This window comes from Macrosteles quadrilineatus, unplaced genomic scaffold, assembly GCF_028750875.1.
Source record: "Macrosteles quadrilineatus isolate MER2022 unplaced genomic scaffold, UCM_ALF_1.0 Scaffold_9__3_contigs__length_116548681, whole genome shotgun sequence".
In the NCBI taxonomy this organism is placed as follows: Eukaryota; Metazoa; Arthropoda; class Insecta; order Hemiptera; family Cicadellidae; genus Macrosteles; species Macrosteles quadrilineatus.
The window spans coordinates 85032518-85047411 of NW_026542602.1; the positions used below are offsets into that span (position 1 = coordinate 85032518).

The 14894-nt window shown below is 34.7% G+C and overlaps 1 protein-coding gene across 1 annotated transcript; it reads right to left on the reverse strand.

Annotated features, from left to right (window-relative positions):
* Positions 1–129: 129 nt before the first annotated feature.
* On the reverse strand, positions 130–13492 carry LOC129002149 (bifunctional coenzyme A synthase). Its single transcript, XM_054429747.1, has 8 exons — positions 12474–13492; positions 10233–10381; positions 6995–7195; positions 4292–4434; positions 3745–3856; positions 2729–2911; positions 1991–2196; positions 130–279 (listed from the first exon to the last, which is right to left on the reverse strand). Exons 1-7 carry the CDS (start codon positions 13081–13083, stop codon positions 1999–2001), a joined length of 1596 nt encoding a protein of 531 aa, XP_054285722.1. The 5' UTR covers positions 13084–13492; the 3' UTR covers positions 130–279; positions 1991–1998.
* Positions 13493–14894: the final 1402 nt, after the last annotated feature.

Here is a 14894-nt window from a genome sequence, read left to right on the forward strand (position 1 = left end):
ATTGTGTAGCTGGATGACATTTTCCGAATAACACTTTTGTAGCCAAATAAAGTAAGCCTAACCTATTTGAAGACCTACGTTTATTTAAAAAACAAGGGTGAAATATTTTGGTAAGGATAATGAACACTATGAAAATAAAGCATTATTTAATAACCAACCATTTCAACAGTAATATATATATATTCAATAAGGTTAAGTACAAACAAGCTATATGATTATTACTGTACTAGACGTGAAGTCATATAAAAGCTGTATCACATAAATGCTGACAAATCCGTCCTGGAACAGAAAAACATTATTTACGGCTTGTTTTTCCTTTTTGAAGTTTATGCTAGGGTGAGGCAGACCGCCCGTACACAATATATAGCGGCCAAACTAAATGAGGTAGATCTTTAGTTACAACTAAATCCCCTCTATTTTAAACCAGTAAAAATTGGAGGAATTATTTTTAAATCTCCCATATATGTAGATTTCTCTTGGGGGGGTTAGTTTTTGGAAAATTATCAAATGTTTAAAGGTACCTAGGTTAAGTGATACCTAATTTTAAAAGTATTTGTTCACTGATCATTTTGAAAAACAAATTTAAACTTATATTGATGCTCATGTAAAAAGAATGTTACAAAATGTTTAAATTTCAGTGTCTTACAGTTAATATTATTGCAACCGCCAACAATAATGTAAGGGGGAATACAATTTATTCCAGATAAATGAAAAGACCAATGAGTGTATGTAAATCATTGTTCATTAAATAATTTGCTCATTTAATAATGAGCTTGGAAATTAAACATTAGATATCATTGTGATTATTTTTGTATTTTAAAGAGGAATGTGTGCGTTACGTAATGAACCCCCCCCCCCCTCCCCCATATAAGGCAGCGTATAATGCTAAGTCATACACCCTTGCCCTTTCTAAGTTTGTTACGTAATATGTGTTTGGCCCTATGTTTAAGAGAGCGGAGCATGAAAATCCCTAGAGATATATTGTTTGAATCGTGATCGATATGCTTGTGAAATTTGAGATTCTCGTCAAGAATCAAACCAAGGAACATTACATTTGGGGAGGGGCAAATAGTTGTATCATCAAGAAGAACGTGTATGTCAGTGGGTGCACGAGTCTGAGATTTATATTTCTCTTCTCAGTTTCAAAAACTTTATTTCAGTATTTTTTATCCTTTCATCGGTGTCTTTGATTTTAAAACACTATTGATGATACAAGGAGGTCCTTTCGGGGTAGTGAAACATTAAACAAAGCCAACAATATAATTTTATGCATATATTAATAAAAAATCACATTAAAGCCATGTATATTCAATAAAACTGTACCTTATGTAATCAATAAAACTATTGTATTGATCCATCTGTTACTAGAAAGAGGCACGTGAGGCCCTGTTTATGCACCAAGCCCTGTAAGCCTGTTAGCCCTGTAAAAATTTTGTCAAAATTGTGCAAGCGATAGCGGTTGGTCAACGGAGAATGGAAGGGGGACACAGTCTTGCCAACTCAAACTCTGCCAAAGAATTAACACAACTATTTGTCCTAAGTGCGCGTGGGTCAGGTTGGCAACCCTGGCTGCAGCCGCTCCCGCCGTGCATAAACAGTCCCATTTGACTCAATGTAGTTGAAAACCGCTCTATTCCAAGCAACCGCTGCGATTTCTAACTACACAGCGGGCGTTTTAGAAACCGCAGCGGGAGGTCAACCGCTACCGCTATCGCTCTTGGTGCATAAACAGCCCCATTTAACTCAATGGTGTTAGAAATCGCTCCCGCTCTTGGTGCATAAACGGGGCCTAAGGTATCATTACTCGATAAACAGCCGGCTGGCGATCACGTATAAAAAAAAGCCCTACACTTCGAGTTTTTTTTCAAAAAGCTTGAATCGAGCAGTTTACTGAGCTCCCCTACGAGTACTCGCACACCCCTGATACAAATTGAGCTGTTACAGTAAAGTGATTAGTATCATCAGTTATGCACAACATAGACCTACTCACCTCCTGTGTTATGTGTGGAGCCCCAACCTTGTCAGCAACCCAGTCCACGCCTTGTCAACCTGTTTACGGGTATACTCCACTCTCCACTGGGAACTCAACACTACATTAGCTAACTCTACATATTCCGTGTTCTTTGGCTGAGCCTCCACCCGAGCCCTTGCTTCTTGTTCAGTCAATCCATTTCTTTCCATGACTCGTTTTACTGCCTGCAAACAAATGGATTGATAAGCCGATCAAATGGGTAGACGATTTAAGAACGTTAAATAATTTAAACCTCGCTTCCAGAGGATATAAGTTAGCAATCAGGTATCTACCAAGCATTTTTGCAATAAGTTATGGTATTCAAATGAGTTGTGTTTCAAATGAATTTAATTTTTAGAATGTTTCAGATTATAAATTCAGAAAATTCTTTGGAAAATCCCATTTGTTTTTACAAACACATAATTACAATAAATTAGTGTCAAAATGGCCTCCCTAAAAAGGTTAGTTTGGGTTTGAATGTTTTTAATAAACAATCTTGCACAAATATTTGAAAGTGTGAAGTGTTATTAAAGTAGGCCTGTTAAAAAATAACAATTGTAATTTACAATCTTGTTTGTGCTTATTTGGGTATAGATGTGTTACTCTACTTTAATTGATTTCTAAACAATATCTTATACACTTAAATAATCAATTTTTGTCATATGAAAGGTTTGAATTTAAATGGTGCATTTGCAATAACGTCTCACTAGTGGTTACCTCATCTGGAGGCACTATAGAGGTCCACAGTTCGTGGCAGTGAGTCTGCCAACCAGCTGATATCAACACAGCAGCCTCCAGAATCACAACCTTATGACCTTGAGAATACAGCTGTTTCACACTCTGTTGAGCCTCTTGCAGTATCAGCGGCCACAACAGCTGATTCAGAACTTGCAACTTCTCCTGCACAAACAGAAATATTCTTAGGGGATAAAGTGTTCTGCTGTCAAGATACAAAATTTGCCTAAAACACTGACATGTAATAATAGAATGAAAGGATAGCAGCTAGCTCATTTTAAAAGTATGTAGTATAGGTAGGTCTTAGGCTATATATTTTTTGGGTGTTTTCACACTGCTTTTGTAAATGAAAAAAAACCCCTGTGTAGCCGCAGCCTAAGAAGACACACAAAACACATTTCGTCTCCAGAGTGGATTTAAATTTCTCTGATATTAAGATGACTAGAGTAATCTAGTCAAACATTATATCAACAACAGTATGGGTTGTACAGAACGGGGGACATCAAAATGAAATAGTAAATCGGTTCGGGGTGCAGTAATAACTTACTATATACTATATGGGAAATTCACTACTAACTGAATATTATTCTGCTTTAAGAAAAATCTTGTCGAAAAATAAAGGTTATGACATTATTGAAAAATCATATTCCTTAAATACAGTGGAACCTTGATAAGACCTTCGATAACAAGTCAAGTCACCCTTGATAACAAGTGTAATTTTCATATCCCCTTTAATTTATTTTACCCTCAATCACATGTTATGCAAACCTCAATAAGGAGTCAACCTTGATAAGAAGTCTTATTTAATGAGTCTTATTATCAAGGTTCTACTGTAACAGCCTTTTGCTTAAATTCACCACTTTCTTTGGCAATACACCATCATTTTGATCCCTTTTTACTTCCCCTCCCAAGCAAACTCTTTTAAGAAAACCAAATGGTAATTTTTAAAAATTCAAAATTTATTTACGGCACTAGACACTACAAAACAAATCTCTAACCTTATTGCTGAACACGATGGCTCCAAGCTTTTTGCGGTCAATGGCTCCAGAAGCATCTAAGACTCCATCTCCAAACACCTCCACAACTTGGGTATGCCCTGGTTTCCCCACACTGCGGCAAAAGAACACTTGTGTTATTTCAAAGGAAATTTCAGGTTGTACGATGAATATCCTTGTAAAACTCTGTCAACAGATTTTTGACGCTGACAGTGAAATATTCTTATTCCTATTTCCTGCTTAAGTTCAGATTTCTGCAACACAGATGCACGAGGGTGCACGTTTTAAGGAAAAGAGGAGAGTTGAAAGAGATAAATTTGTTACCAACGAAGATCAGCTGATTCTTAAGCAGGGACCCTTAGTCAAACCAATGACAACTGGGTCCGGCTTCTGACTTCCCAGGATTACACTCATACCCTTCTGATTACTAAGTGAGCTCTGTATCCACTCAGCTGCTATCCAAATAAAAATCTTCAAGACCCAGGCACTTGTGCTATGTCACATCAACTTGAATGTTTTATGGTACAAGACTAACCCCATCCCACAATACCTGTATATCTCGTGGCCTAGCTTGTCACAACTAACCACCCCGGCACCTAGGGTGGCCAGGTAGTCTGCAATGTTAGTCTTGCCACTGGCAATGCCTCCTGTGAGACCAACAATGTAAGGTGATTCTGGAATGGCAGGGTTAGGCTGAAAAAAAACATTTAGCAAATAATATGATGTATACCAAAATAGTTAAAAATATTTTTTTTCTAAATTAAATGTAAAAAAAATTTGAAGGCAATAAAAAGTTATATGCCTGGTTTTATTTTTATGACATATTATATGGTATTTACAGTATTTACACTAGGGTGGATAGTTTAAAGCAAAGATAAGTGTTAAATAAATTGTTTGGTAGGTTTGCTACAATGACAAACTGCTTCTTCTAGCCAGAATAAATTATCAAAAGATTAATGATCATCCAGTTCTGCCTGAGGCAATGTACACACGTGAATTGATAGGCCTATATGTTATTTATCGTTTCATGTTTTTGGTTTAATCTTTGTAACATATTCCATGAAGACACCTCCAAAAGTAGATCCTTTTGTAAGCCTGACGATGGTGGAGTTTTTAAAGAACCGCCAAAACACTACCATTATTAGCCATAAAACGCAAACCTAGGGCTATCAAAATGAATTATAAGATTACTTCGTCACAAAACCTTTTAAGGTGCTGGTTGCAATTAAGGTATTGTGAGTATTTTGCCCGGTGATTTTTGTAGAAGGCAGCCTGCAAGTGGCGAGCAACCCCTCCTTGTCTGCCCTATTTCGTCATCTAATTTTGAAACAAGATACTTTTGGCCAAAGTATTGTTCGTGCACTTCAAGTTAATTGAATTCTTAAGCCCTGTAAAAATTTACACCACCTAATATATTGTACAGTTACATAGTACTGTGTTGGAGTAGAGTAGTTCAACGAGTATATTGTTGAACGTTTTGAAGACGTTACCTATTTTAATACTGAGCACGTGTTGGCTGACAGTACAGATTCAAATTGCAAATTGAAAAACTTATAATTCGTCTATTAATTAGATATAACTTAGTATTGTTAAATGACGTTTCCTATTTAACATATAATTTTGATTATCAGCAAGTTGTTTTTCTTTACCTCAAGTTTACTAAAGACTTGAAAGCTTGTTTTATATGGTAAAGGGGAGATTGCCAGGAAAATTGGAGGGGGGAGGGTAGGTTGAAATAGAGGGCAGCATAAATGGGGGGGGATTGCATCACTGGGTTTGGGGGGGATGGGCACCTCTGTGCTAACAGACACACATATATATATATGAATTTGAACGGAGGGTGTTTTTGGCATGAAACCTACGGTAATAGCTTATTCCCTATATGGGAAATTCGCTAAAAACACTTCAAAAACTGCTTCTCACTTCTCAGGATTGAACTAGCGACCTTTGGGTCATAGTAAACATAGTAAGCACTTAAACCACTCGCCTACCCAGGACAATTTTCAAACTCAACTAATGATTTTTTTTAGTCTGATTGAAACTTAGATATTTTTTTATTTTCTGTAATGTAGCAATATTATGGTTACTAGTATAATATTTGAGTTGGGAATGTTAGTCCAAATATTAATTCCAAATTTCCAATTAGTAAAAATAATTCCAAAAGTACTTGTAGTGTTGTTATTGGCTACCACTGGCCTTCCACGGGCCCACTGCATACCAAAGCATGTGATGACGTTTCTGTGACCACGGGAGGCGATGATAACGTCTAAACGGCCGCAAGAGAGGTTCATGATTTTGACGTGATCGCGTTAGACGACGTTGATGTTTTTGCCGTGATCGCAGGAGGTGATGATATGGTCTACATGGCCGCGGGATATGTTCATGATTTTGCCACAATCGCGCGTGATGATGTTTCCGTGATTGCGGGAGGCGATGATAACGTCCAAATGGCCGCAGGAGATGTTCATTATTTTACCGCGATAGCGCAAGACGACAATGACGTGTTTGTGAACGCGGGAGTGGATGATGATGCCTACTTGGCCGTGGGAGATAATCAGAATTTGCCCGCGATCGCGGAAGATCTCACCTGTCAAAAGACGCCGGATTACTGGTGTGTCGGAGTGGCGAAGTGCCGGATTAGAGAGGGTCTACTACATACATATTTTTTGTGAAATCAAGGCTTTTGCATTCCCTTTCCTTGTATTTTTTATTTTTTTCCATGTACCATTGAGTATACATATACTACTGTTTGTTTACCTCTAGGTAATACTATGCTTGTACTGATAAATTTGATAAAAAAAAATAATTCACTATTAAAGCATGGATAGACTTAAGAAGCCAATGCAAATTATTAAAATGTTTCTTTGCAAGACAATAGATGTAAAATCTATGTACTAATCACCACAGCCAGTATAGCTGGTCATTCAACCAATCAGGACGGCCCAAATTTAGTATTTTAAATCATAAACGTTTCATGTTTATTACTATCTTAGACTTTTGTGCGAGGGATAGGTTCGATTCCATGCTAAACTACAAAGATTTGAGAAGTTTAGACTGCTTTCTTTGAAAAAAAAAAAAAAAATTAGTCACTTTTTATCAAAATCAATAGAACCGTAGCCATTACAGCTGGAAACCCATCAATACAGCCTAAAAATAGTATTTACAATCAGAAAAGTGTAATGCTTATTTATTATTTGACGTGTAATCTACTTATAACAATAGTTTAACAAAATAAGTAGGCTCATTCGATCACCTGAGGAGGGCGAAGTAGTGTTCCGAGACAGCGCAACCTCAGATTACTGGAACTGATCTTGTCTTCCTCCACTTCATCTTCTTTGTTGGGGTCAACGAGGAGTCCCACCTCGTGTATACACAGAGTGTTGAGACCGTTGGCCTCCCTCACTTGGTTAACTGCTGAACCACCTCGGGTTGTCTCTGAACTCACCACTATCATCTACAAAACAATAAATGTTTGGATTTATATCTATTTACTGTAGCCTCTATGTTTTTATGATTTTAATGGACATTCAATATTAGGGGTTTCTTGCATTTCGTAATTGCACTCACAAATTTATGCTTACAGCTGAGATCTTTGAAAATCGTCAATTTCCATACATCAAAAACATCAGCTGACTTTTCCTGACATGAACATTACTTTTCCTGATATAAGCATTACTTTCGCTACACAAACAATACTTTGCCTGACATCAACAAAGTTACAACTGAAGTTCACGGTAAGCTTCAAAGGGAGCGAGCACCATTGTTTTTTAAGTAAAATAGATAACAGAAAATTGATTTATTTAAATACAATTTTTATTAACAGAGTTTACAACTTGCATTAATATCAAATTTAGACTAGAATAAATAGTTAGGAAACACGATTAAATCTGAGAAAAACGAATAGATTACAGTACGAAATATCAGATAATTTTTTAAGTTTGATTAAGTAGTTTTTTTCATTGTGATAAAACGTATCGTTAAATACTCGTCATGAAAGTCCCAAATTTATCATAGTGTTTTACATGCGAGTCTAAGTTGTGAAATATACTATAGATTAAGGTGTTTATTTTTTCCATTTAGGCATATTACTTCAGTAGTTACAGTACTTCACTTTCTGCACAGTAATTTGAGATTTCAGTTTTTTCTAGCTGTAAAGATTGATTTTACTTTCCTTCAAAATATGTGTAGAATTATTATTAATGTTTTATATTTCTTTTAATATTTTTCCAACTTACATTTTTTAAATACCGAGAAAAATTTCACAAGAGAGGTCAAACGTTGCTGAGATATTCATGTAGCGAATTTTCAAACCTAATGTCAATATGTAGCTAACCTCTTTGTAATAAAATGCTGTAAATTAGTTATTTGTGTAACTAGTGTCAGTGAGCGAAGTAGCACTTTGCACTCACGTTACACATTATATTTTTCTTACAGTTACTATAAAGCCTATAGGCCTAAATAATTATTCTTTCAAACACTCTACAACACGATTTTAGGTTAGGTTAAATCCAAGGGTTGAACGAAATGGAAAACGCTGCACCAGCTGATGGTAGCCGTAGTGTCTTTAGGTGTTGCCAACTTATTATCAAGCGTACACGTATTACATGCCTGATAAAAGCACACAGTTTTGTGTTGTTTGGTTGGAATACTGGAGTCCGGGCAAAAAAATGTGTGCGGCAAAAGTAAGTAAATGCACCAATTAGCTACTTGGCATGCTATAATCAGTGCAAGAAACCCACTTTGTCAGGTAATTGTACAAAAAGTCAATTCTTGGTTTGGTCTATTATTTAATTAGCCTATTTCTATTTGTTAGATACATTTCAATTTTTTTTATAATTTTACTAATGGAATTTTTTTTTCAGTGTCAGCACTAGATTTTAATACCAACTAACTGTTCTTATTAATAATTATTTTTTGGACAGCTAAAAACTCTTTCTAAGTAAAAAATAATGTTTATGTACAATGTTTTCTACACTTAAGTTTAGAAGTCTGTTAAAATTAGAAAAAAAACAATGAACATCACCGAACTCATGATGAAAAACATCTGTGAATGAATGTGTACCTACTAACCTACTAACACTGATTTTGCATTCTTAATTTACAATACAACCATTGACAACTAATAAAACCCACTTCCATTTTTTTACAGAGATCAATAACAATTACTCAGTAATAATTTATAACCAATGCAAAGTAACTTTTGAAATCCATAATCAATATTACTAAACTCTGAGGTTATGGGTGATGAAAACACGAATTGCACAGTTTGTGATAGTCTTGGCAGATAACAGTTCAATAACAAATCATTTTAATTTGTCTAATACTTAAATTGCCAAAAAGACTGTTTAAGCAAGGAAAATAAGAGATACCTAATATTTTTGGAATGTGGTTTAGAACTACATTGAAACAATAAAATTAATAAGTTACTGTCATGCTTTGAAAACCAAAATAACACACAATTCAAATCTAAAAACTCACAGAATTGATAAGAAATAGGCAGGGATGAATTGACATTATTTGAATTACATTGGCTAATCAAAAACGATTCCCAATTGATTACTTCAAGTATCTGATAGAACTTGTTTTGTCATCAAACTCAATCTGCATTATAACAGTCTGTTAAATCTAGAATTGGACCACAAGGACAACATCGTTAGTTATCTTAATTTACTATTACAGCTGAGTTTTATTCATTGTAATTGATTTAAATATACATTGAAATAATTGTAATACATACAGCATCACAGAAAACATACCACGGATAGTAGTATGCTTTCTGTGGCAGCATTCATCAATTACAAGGATAAATTTTGAATTTAGAACATCTGCCCAAGTCTGTGATTATATCCAATTATTAACACTATCAAATTTGATTTTTTTAATCTTCCTTAGGACCAAAAATCATTTTAAAAATCCCCCACAGCAAACCTGCAGATACTAAAAGAATCTCCAGTTTTAGATTTCCACAAAAAACCTTAAAATTGTCAGATTTATTTCCAATTTAAATACGGTAGCATTAATTTTGCTGTGAACTTAGGTTTGCTGCTTCAGTGAAGATAATGAGGTGTTTTTTTTATTGAAACAAAACATTGATAGCTTAGTATGAAATAAACAAATTTTATTAAAATACAGCCATAAACAAGTAAACTACAACAGTTTAGTAAAGCACACACACATAGATAAATATCAAAATATTAAAAAAAAATGCTTTTTGTAGGTCTACTGTCCGTTCCTGCCATCACAACCCAGTGTGCGCTTAGCTAAATAACACTGACAAAAAATGATACGACAGTTTAGGATATTTTGTGAGTTTACAAACCAGAACATTGGCCTAACTTACAACTAAAATGTTGTATAGTCATTAAATTATAAAAATAACAACACAGTATTTTGACTATGAAGCTATTCAAAACAACTAAACGTAAGAATTTGAATCCAGCAGTTAGTTGTGGGCGATTTTTTGTTTAGGCACTAAGTTTCTTGGTATTTACCTGGAATGTAGGATCATCTTTGGTGGGACCGTAAATGTCACTGATCGGGACAACGTCGTATTCTATCGAAGGGTCGACTTCCTCCAAAAAGTCCTTCACTTTTTGAATCCTAAGCTCGCAAGGCTCCACCAATTCCCACAGCTTTTTGCCTAACCAAAAAAATTATATTTAAGACTAACTCATAAAGAAATAACAATGGACAGGACATATTAGTTATGGTAACATAAAGTAACTTATAGGCTATTTATTTACATATATAAATTTAAGGGCAATAATCATTCAAGTTTATCCCGCCTTACACATTTAACCCAACTTTCATCAAAATCGGAAAAAAATTACTCAAGTTATCGTGTTCATGGACATATATAAAAAGTTAAACAAATTGGGTTTTTGGCCTCTGGGGACATGAAAATGAAAAAGTAAATCGGCCCCGGACCTAGGTCTTACCGTGCCACCTACGGTAATAACTATACTTCCCTAAAGGGAAATACGCTAAAAAACCAAGAAATACCTAATAAATCATTTATAAACATCTTGTATTAAGCTTATTAGGTATGAAGTTGGTGTAACCAGTTTAATGCCTTATAACCTTTTTATTTTTGGAGAACTAAGGATTGGTATTATATAGGTAAGCGTTTTACATCAGAAAATGGTGCCCGCTGGAAATTCTAAAATTGTGAAGTTAGGGTACCCACTTTTTATGCCTTGTAACTTATTTATTTGTTGAGAACTAACGAAAATATTGGGGAACTATCGAGAACTAACGATTAGTGGTAGATATTTTAAGCATTTTTCGTCAGAAAACAGTGCTCGCCGAAAATTGTATAATTGTGAAGTTAGCGTAAGTTACCCTTTTTTTAAGCCTCGTAACTTTTTGTTTTTTGAGATTAAGCAACAATATTGGAGAACTATCGAGAACTAACGTTTGGTAAATTATGGTAAATGTGAGCATTTTCATCAGAAAACGGTGCACGCTAGAAACTGATGTGTGAAGTTAGCGTACCTACTTATTATCGGCTATATAACTTACTATATAACTAACAAAAATTTTGGGGAAATATCGAGAACTAACGATTGGTATGAACAAAAGTGGATGCGCTAATATGGGTACTCTAACTTCACGGACCTCCTTGGGCATGCTAAAGTAAGAGTTTAAAAAAGTCACTGTAAAACTTAAAATTTTTTTTCTATAATATTTGGTATCTACAAGTTCAGAAAAGTTTTTTCTACAAAACTAAATCAAAAAATTTTACAAAAATTTTAATATTTGACGGCGTACCCCCTACCTCACGGTTAGTAGGTAGTAGGACTTCAGGCATGCTGAATTAAGCTGCAAGAGTTAATAAAAGTTGCTGTAACATTTAAAAATAGGTAAGTTAATTTATCATCTACCTGTTCAGAAAAGTCAGTTAGACAAAAATAAATAGGTAATAACAAAAAATAATAATAATTTTCATATTTGTCTGCTGTCTTAGTAGGTACCATAAACAAACAGAGCACGAAACTTGGCTTACCAAAATCTACAATTTTGAAGGTTTAACGTAAATACTTGTCATTATGACAATACAGACTAAAACTGCGTCAAAGGTTGAGTCATGAGGATCAAAAAAGGCAAAGAGATATGTGATAATTTAAAGAGGGCATTTGTAAGATAATAACTCATCCAGTGATCTAGTAGGTACCGTACTGTATTTAGTGATACAGCAGCTACCTTTCATTAGAAACAAAAAGTAAACAAGCATAGCCTAATGTCCACATTTGGGCATCTGAACCGCAGCATGCTTTTGAAGAAAGGGTTTTGCGTAAGTGTAATTTCTTCTGAGCGTTATAAAAAACTAAAGTAAACAGCCCATTTTTTCTAGAAAAACTGTTATGCCTTGCAGGAATAGCCTTTCTTGACATGTTGGAGCACTGGTTGTGTCCTCAGTAAGAAGAAGGCTTACAGGACTTGTTTTTAAGCTGGACCCCCGGGGCTCCACCTCACTCGCACTATCAAGTTCGTAACTTCTCATAGCACTTTTATCAAGTTATTGGCAGATCTTAAATTAACTTATTGAAAATGACTTGTCCGATAGCCTAATATGAAACTGTCAAAATTTCTAAGACCATTCTATATGGAAAATCCGTTGAGTATTATAGCAGTAATTTTAACTGGTGGAGAGGCATACCTAACTTATTCAAGTTCTGCCCAAGAAAATAATCCTGGTATAAAATTAAGTTAGTATGAACTTATCTACTTACTTTTAAGCATTGGCGTGTCAGTGACTCCAACAGTAATTTTTTTGCGACATCTCAGGATAGCTTCACTTAATAATATTTTATGGCCATAATGAAGTCTATCAAAAGTTCCACCCAAAACGACGTTGTCATAAATGTTACATGGTATGTTTTCTACTTCTGCTATACAATTATCATTTAGGCCTACTTCACAGCTGTTGTCATTACTTAAAGCAACAATTTGGCAATCTGCAACCTTATTTTGAACAAAGGAAGAAACGTAGTTGTTAACATCATCTTTTCTGAATGTTTCATCATAACAAACAAAATCAATAGGTTTCTTGGTAATAACCTTTTCTTTTTCTTTCAGTTTTGTGCCAGAAAGAAGTATCCGTACATCTAAATGTTTGTATGACAACACTTTAGAATAAAGACCAATGACCAATGAACTATAGTTTGGCCAGTTAGGCTTGATGTTTCCGCTGTTAACACTCTTAAAGGTGATGTTTTTGTTCCATCTATCAAGTGGGAAGTATTGTATATATAAAATGTTATTGATTTCTGATATCAACTTTGGTAAATTCCTGTATACAGCATTTGGATGTGATATGATTAACATACCAGTCTTCATCATTAGTAGAAATTGTTAAATAAATAAATTAACCTTAGAAATCATGAATGTTTTTCAACTGATGGTCTACAAATTATTACTGTAAAGCAAATGTTCTATATTTACAGAAAATGAGTCCTGTGCAAAAAAGAGTGAAAAAGAGATAAGCTTAAGACTTGTGCGATTGCAAAATGAAGTTCAATTAGGCTAAACAAAAAGTGTTTAGACTAAACCCCATAACCTTCAAAATGACATGGGCCAAATTACATTAGAACTGTAAAATTCCAATATCATCACGAATTTAAATGATATGTTAAACATTAAATTTTTCAGAACATAAAATAACATTTATAAGGCAAAATAATTATTAACATAAAATTATGGCAAACATAGCTTTGGTGATGTTGTAGACTCCACACATAACAATAACAATAATAATAAAATAAATATTATTATTAGGGCAGACAGACACTGCAGGCTGCACTGGCTGCAGACGATAGTTTTTTTTTTACCATATACCAACTAACTGGATGATAAAGCGAAACGTAGAATGGTAATGCAAAATTTGTTTACATACATGAATAGTTAATACAAGGTGGTATTTAGGGAATAACAATTCAGAATAATTATTTATCAAGAACATAGTAAATGTCAGGCCTACTATATTGTATAGTCAAAATATACCATTCCTTGCCATCTAGTGCTTACTGGTCCATTAAATTTGTCGCGCTGTTCAGTTTAACATGAGCTGTTATCACGGCCGCTGTTATGTACTACCGTACTACACTACCAATACCATGACCAATACCATTGACTGTATCAATGGGTGGGCAGATTTTCCCATCCTTGTTAGTCAGTCGTGACGTCATCGTTGATTCGATCGATTCGGGAAGTCGATGTAGTTCTAAATATCGTCTATCGATATTTGATCGTTATTCGCGTCGAATTCGTTAACATCATGGTTATGGTTGTAGGTTTAGGTTGTTTCTCTACAATCAGTACAATCTATGAATATGAAGTATGATTCTGATAGTCACAGTAGAAACCCCTTTTAAACTAAAGTTATAGAACGGTCTGTAATTTAAATTTACCGCTCATATGCAAATCTAATTGTATTATCGGTAATAAGGAGCTTATACCCAAGTTGGACTTGGCTTTGTGACCAAGTAAAAGATCAACAAGAACTTAAAGCTATTATACAGGTTGAGGTTATGGCCAAAATCCTGCTTACAAGCACGCCTGCAAACAAATTTGCTATACGTAGATACTTCGGTTTCTTGCAATTTTAGCAGAAATTGGTCGTATGTATTAACAAAGTGTAATTTCGATTCCACTTGATCACCGTCATTATTATCTTCTGTTGCCTCCATTTAAAATCCTCTAATAGGCCTAGGCCTAAGTTAATACTTAAGTCATTTAAATATAAAAATGTATAATTTAATTTAAACTAGGCCTATCCAGAAAACAACTTCTCGTAAGTTAAGTACGGGTAAGTTATAAATTAAAAATTAGACTAGAGTGAGTTATATCTGAAAACAAGATTAACAACTTTTCTTTTGTTACGCTTGTCGACATTACATGCAATCAAACCAAACAAAAACAAAGAAAGAACCAAAGAACGAGAATCTAGAGTCCTGAACCTAACCAAGCAAGGAAGCAAGATTCGAGAAAGAAGATGGAAGCGTTTCGTTTCAGCGCAGCGATTCTCTAAGTAAAGTAAATTAGGGGTATTCGATATCGACTATTGACTTGCGGAGCTATGCGATACCAGTACGATAATTGCATCGCATCAACGATGACGTCACGACTGACTAACAAGGATGGGAAAATCTGCC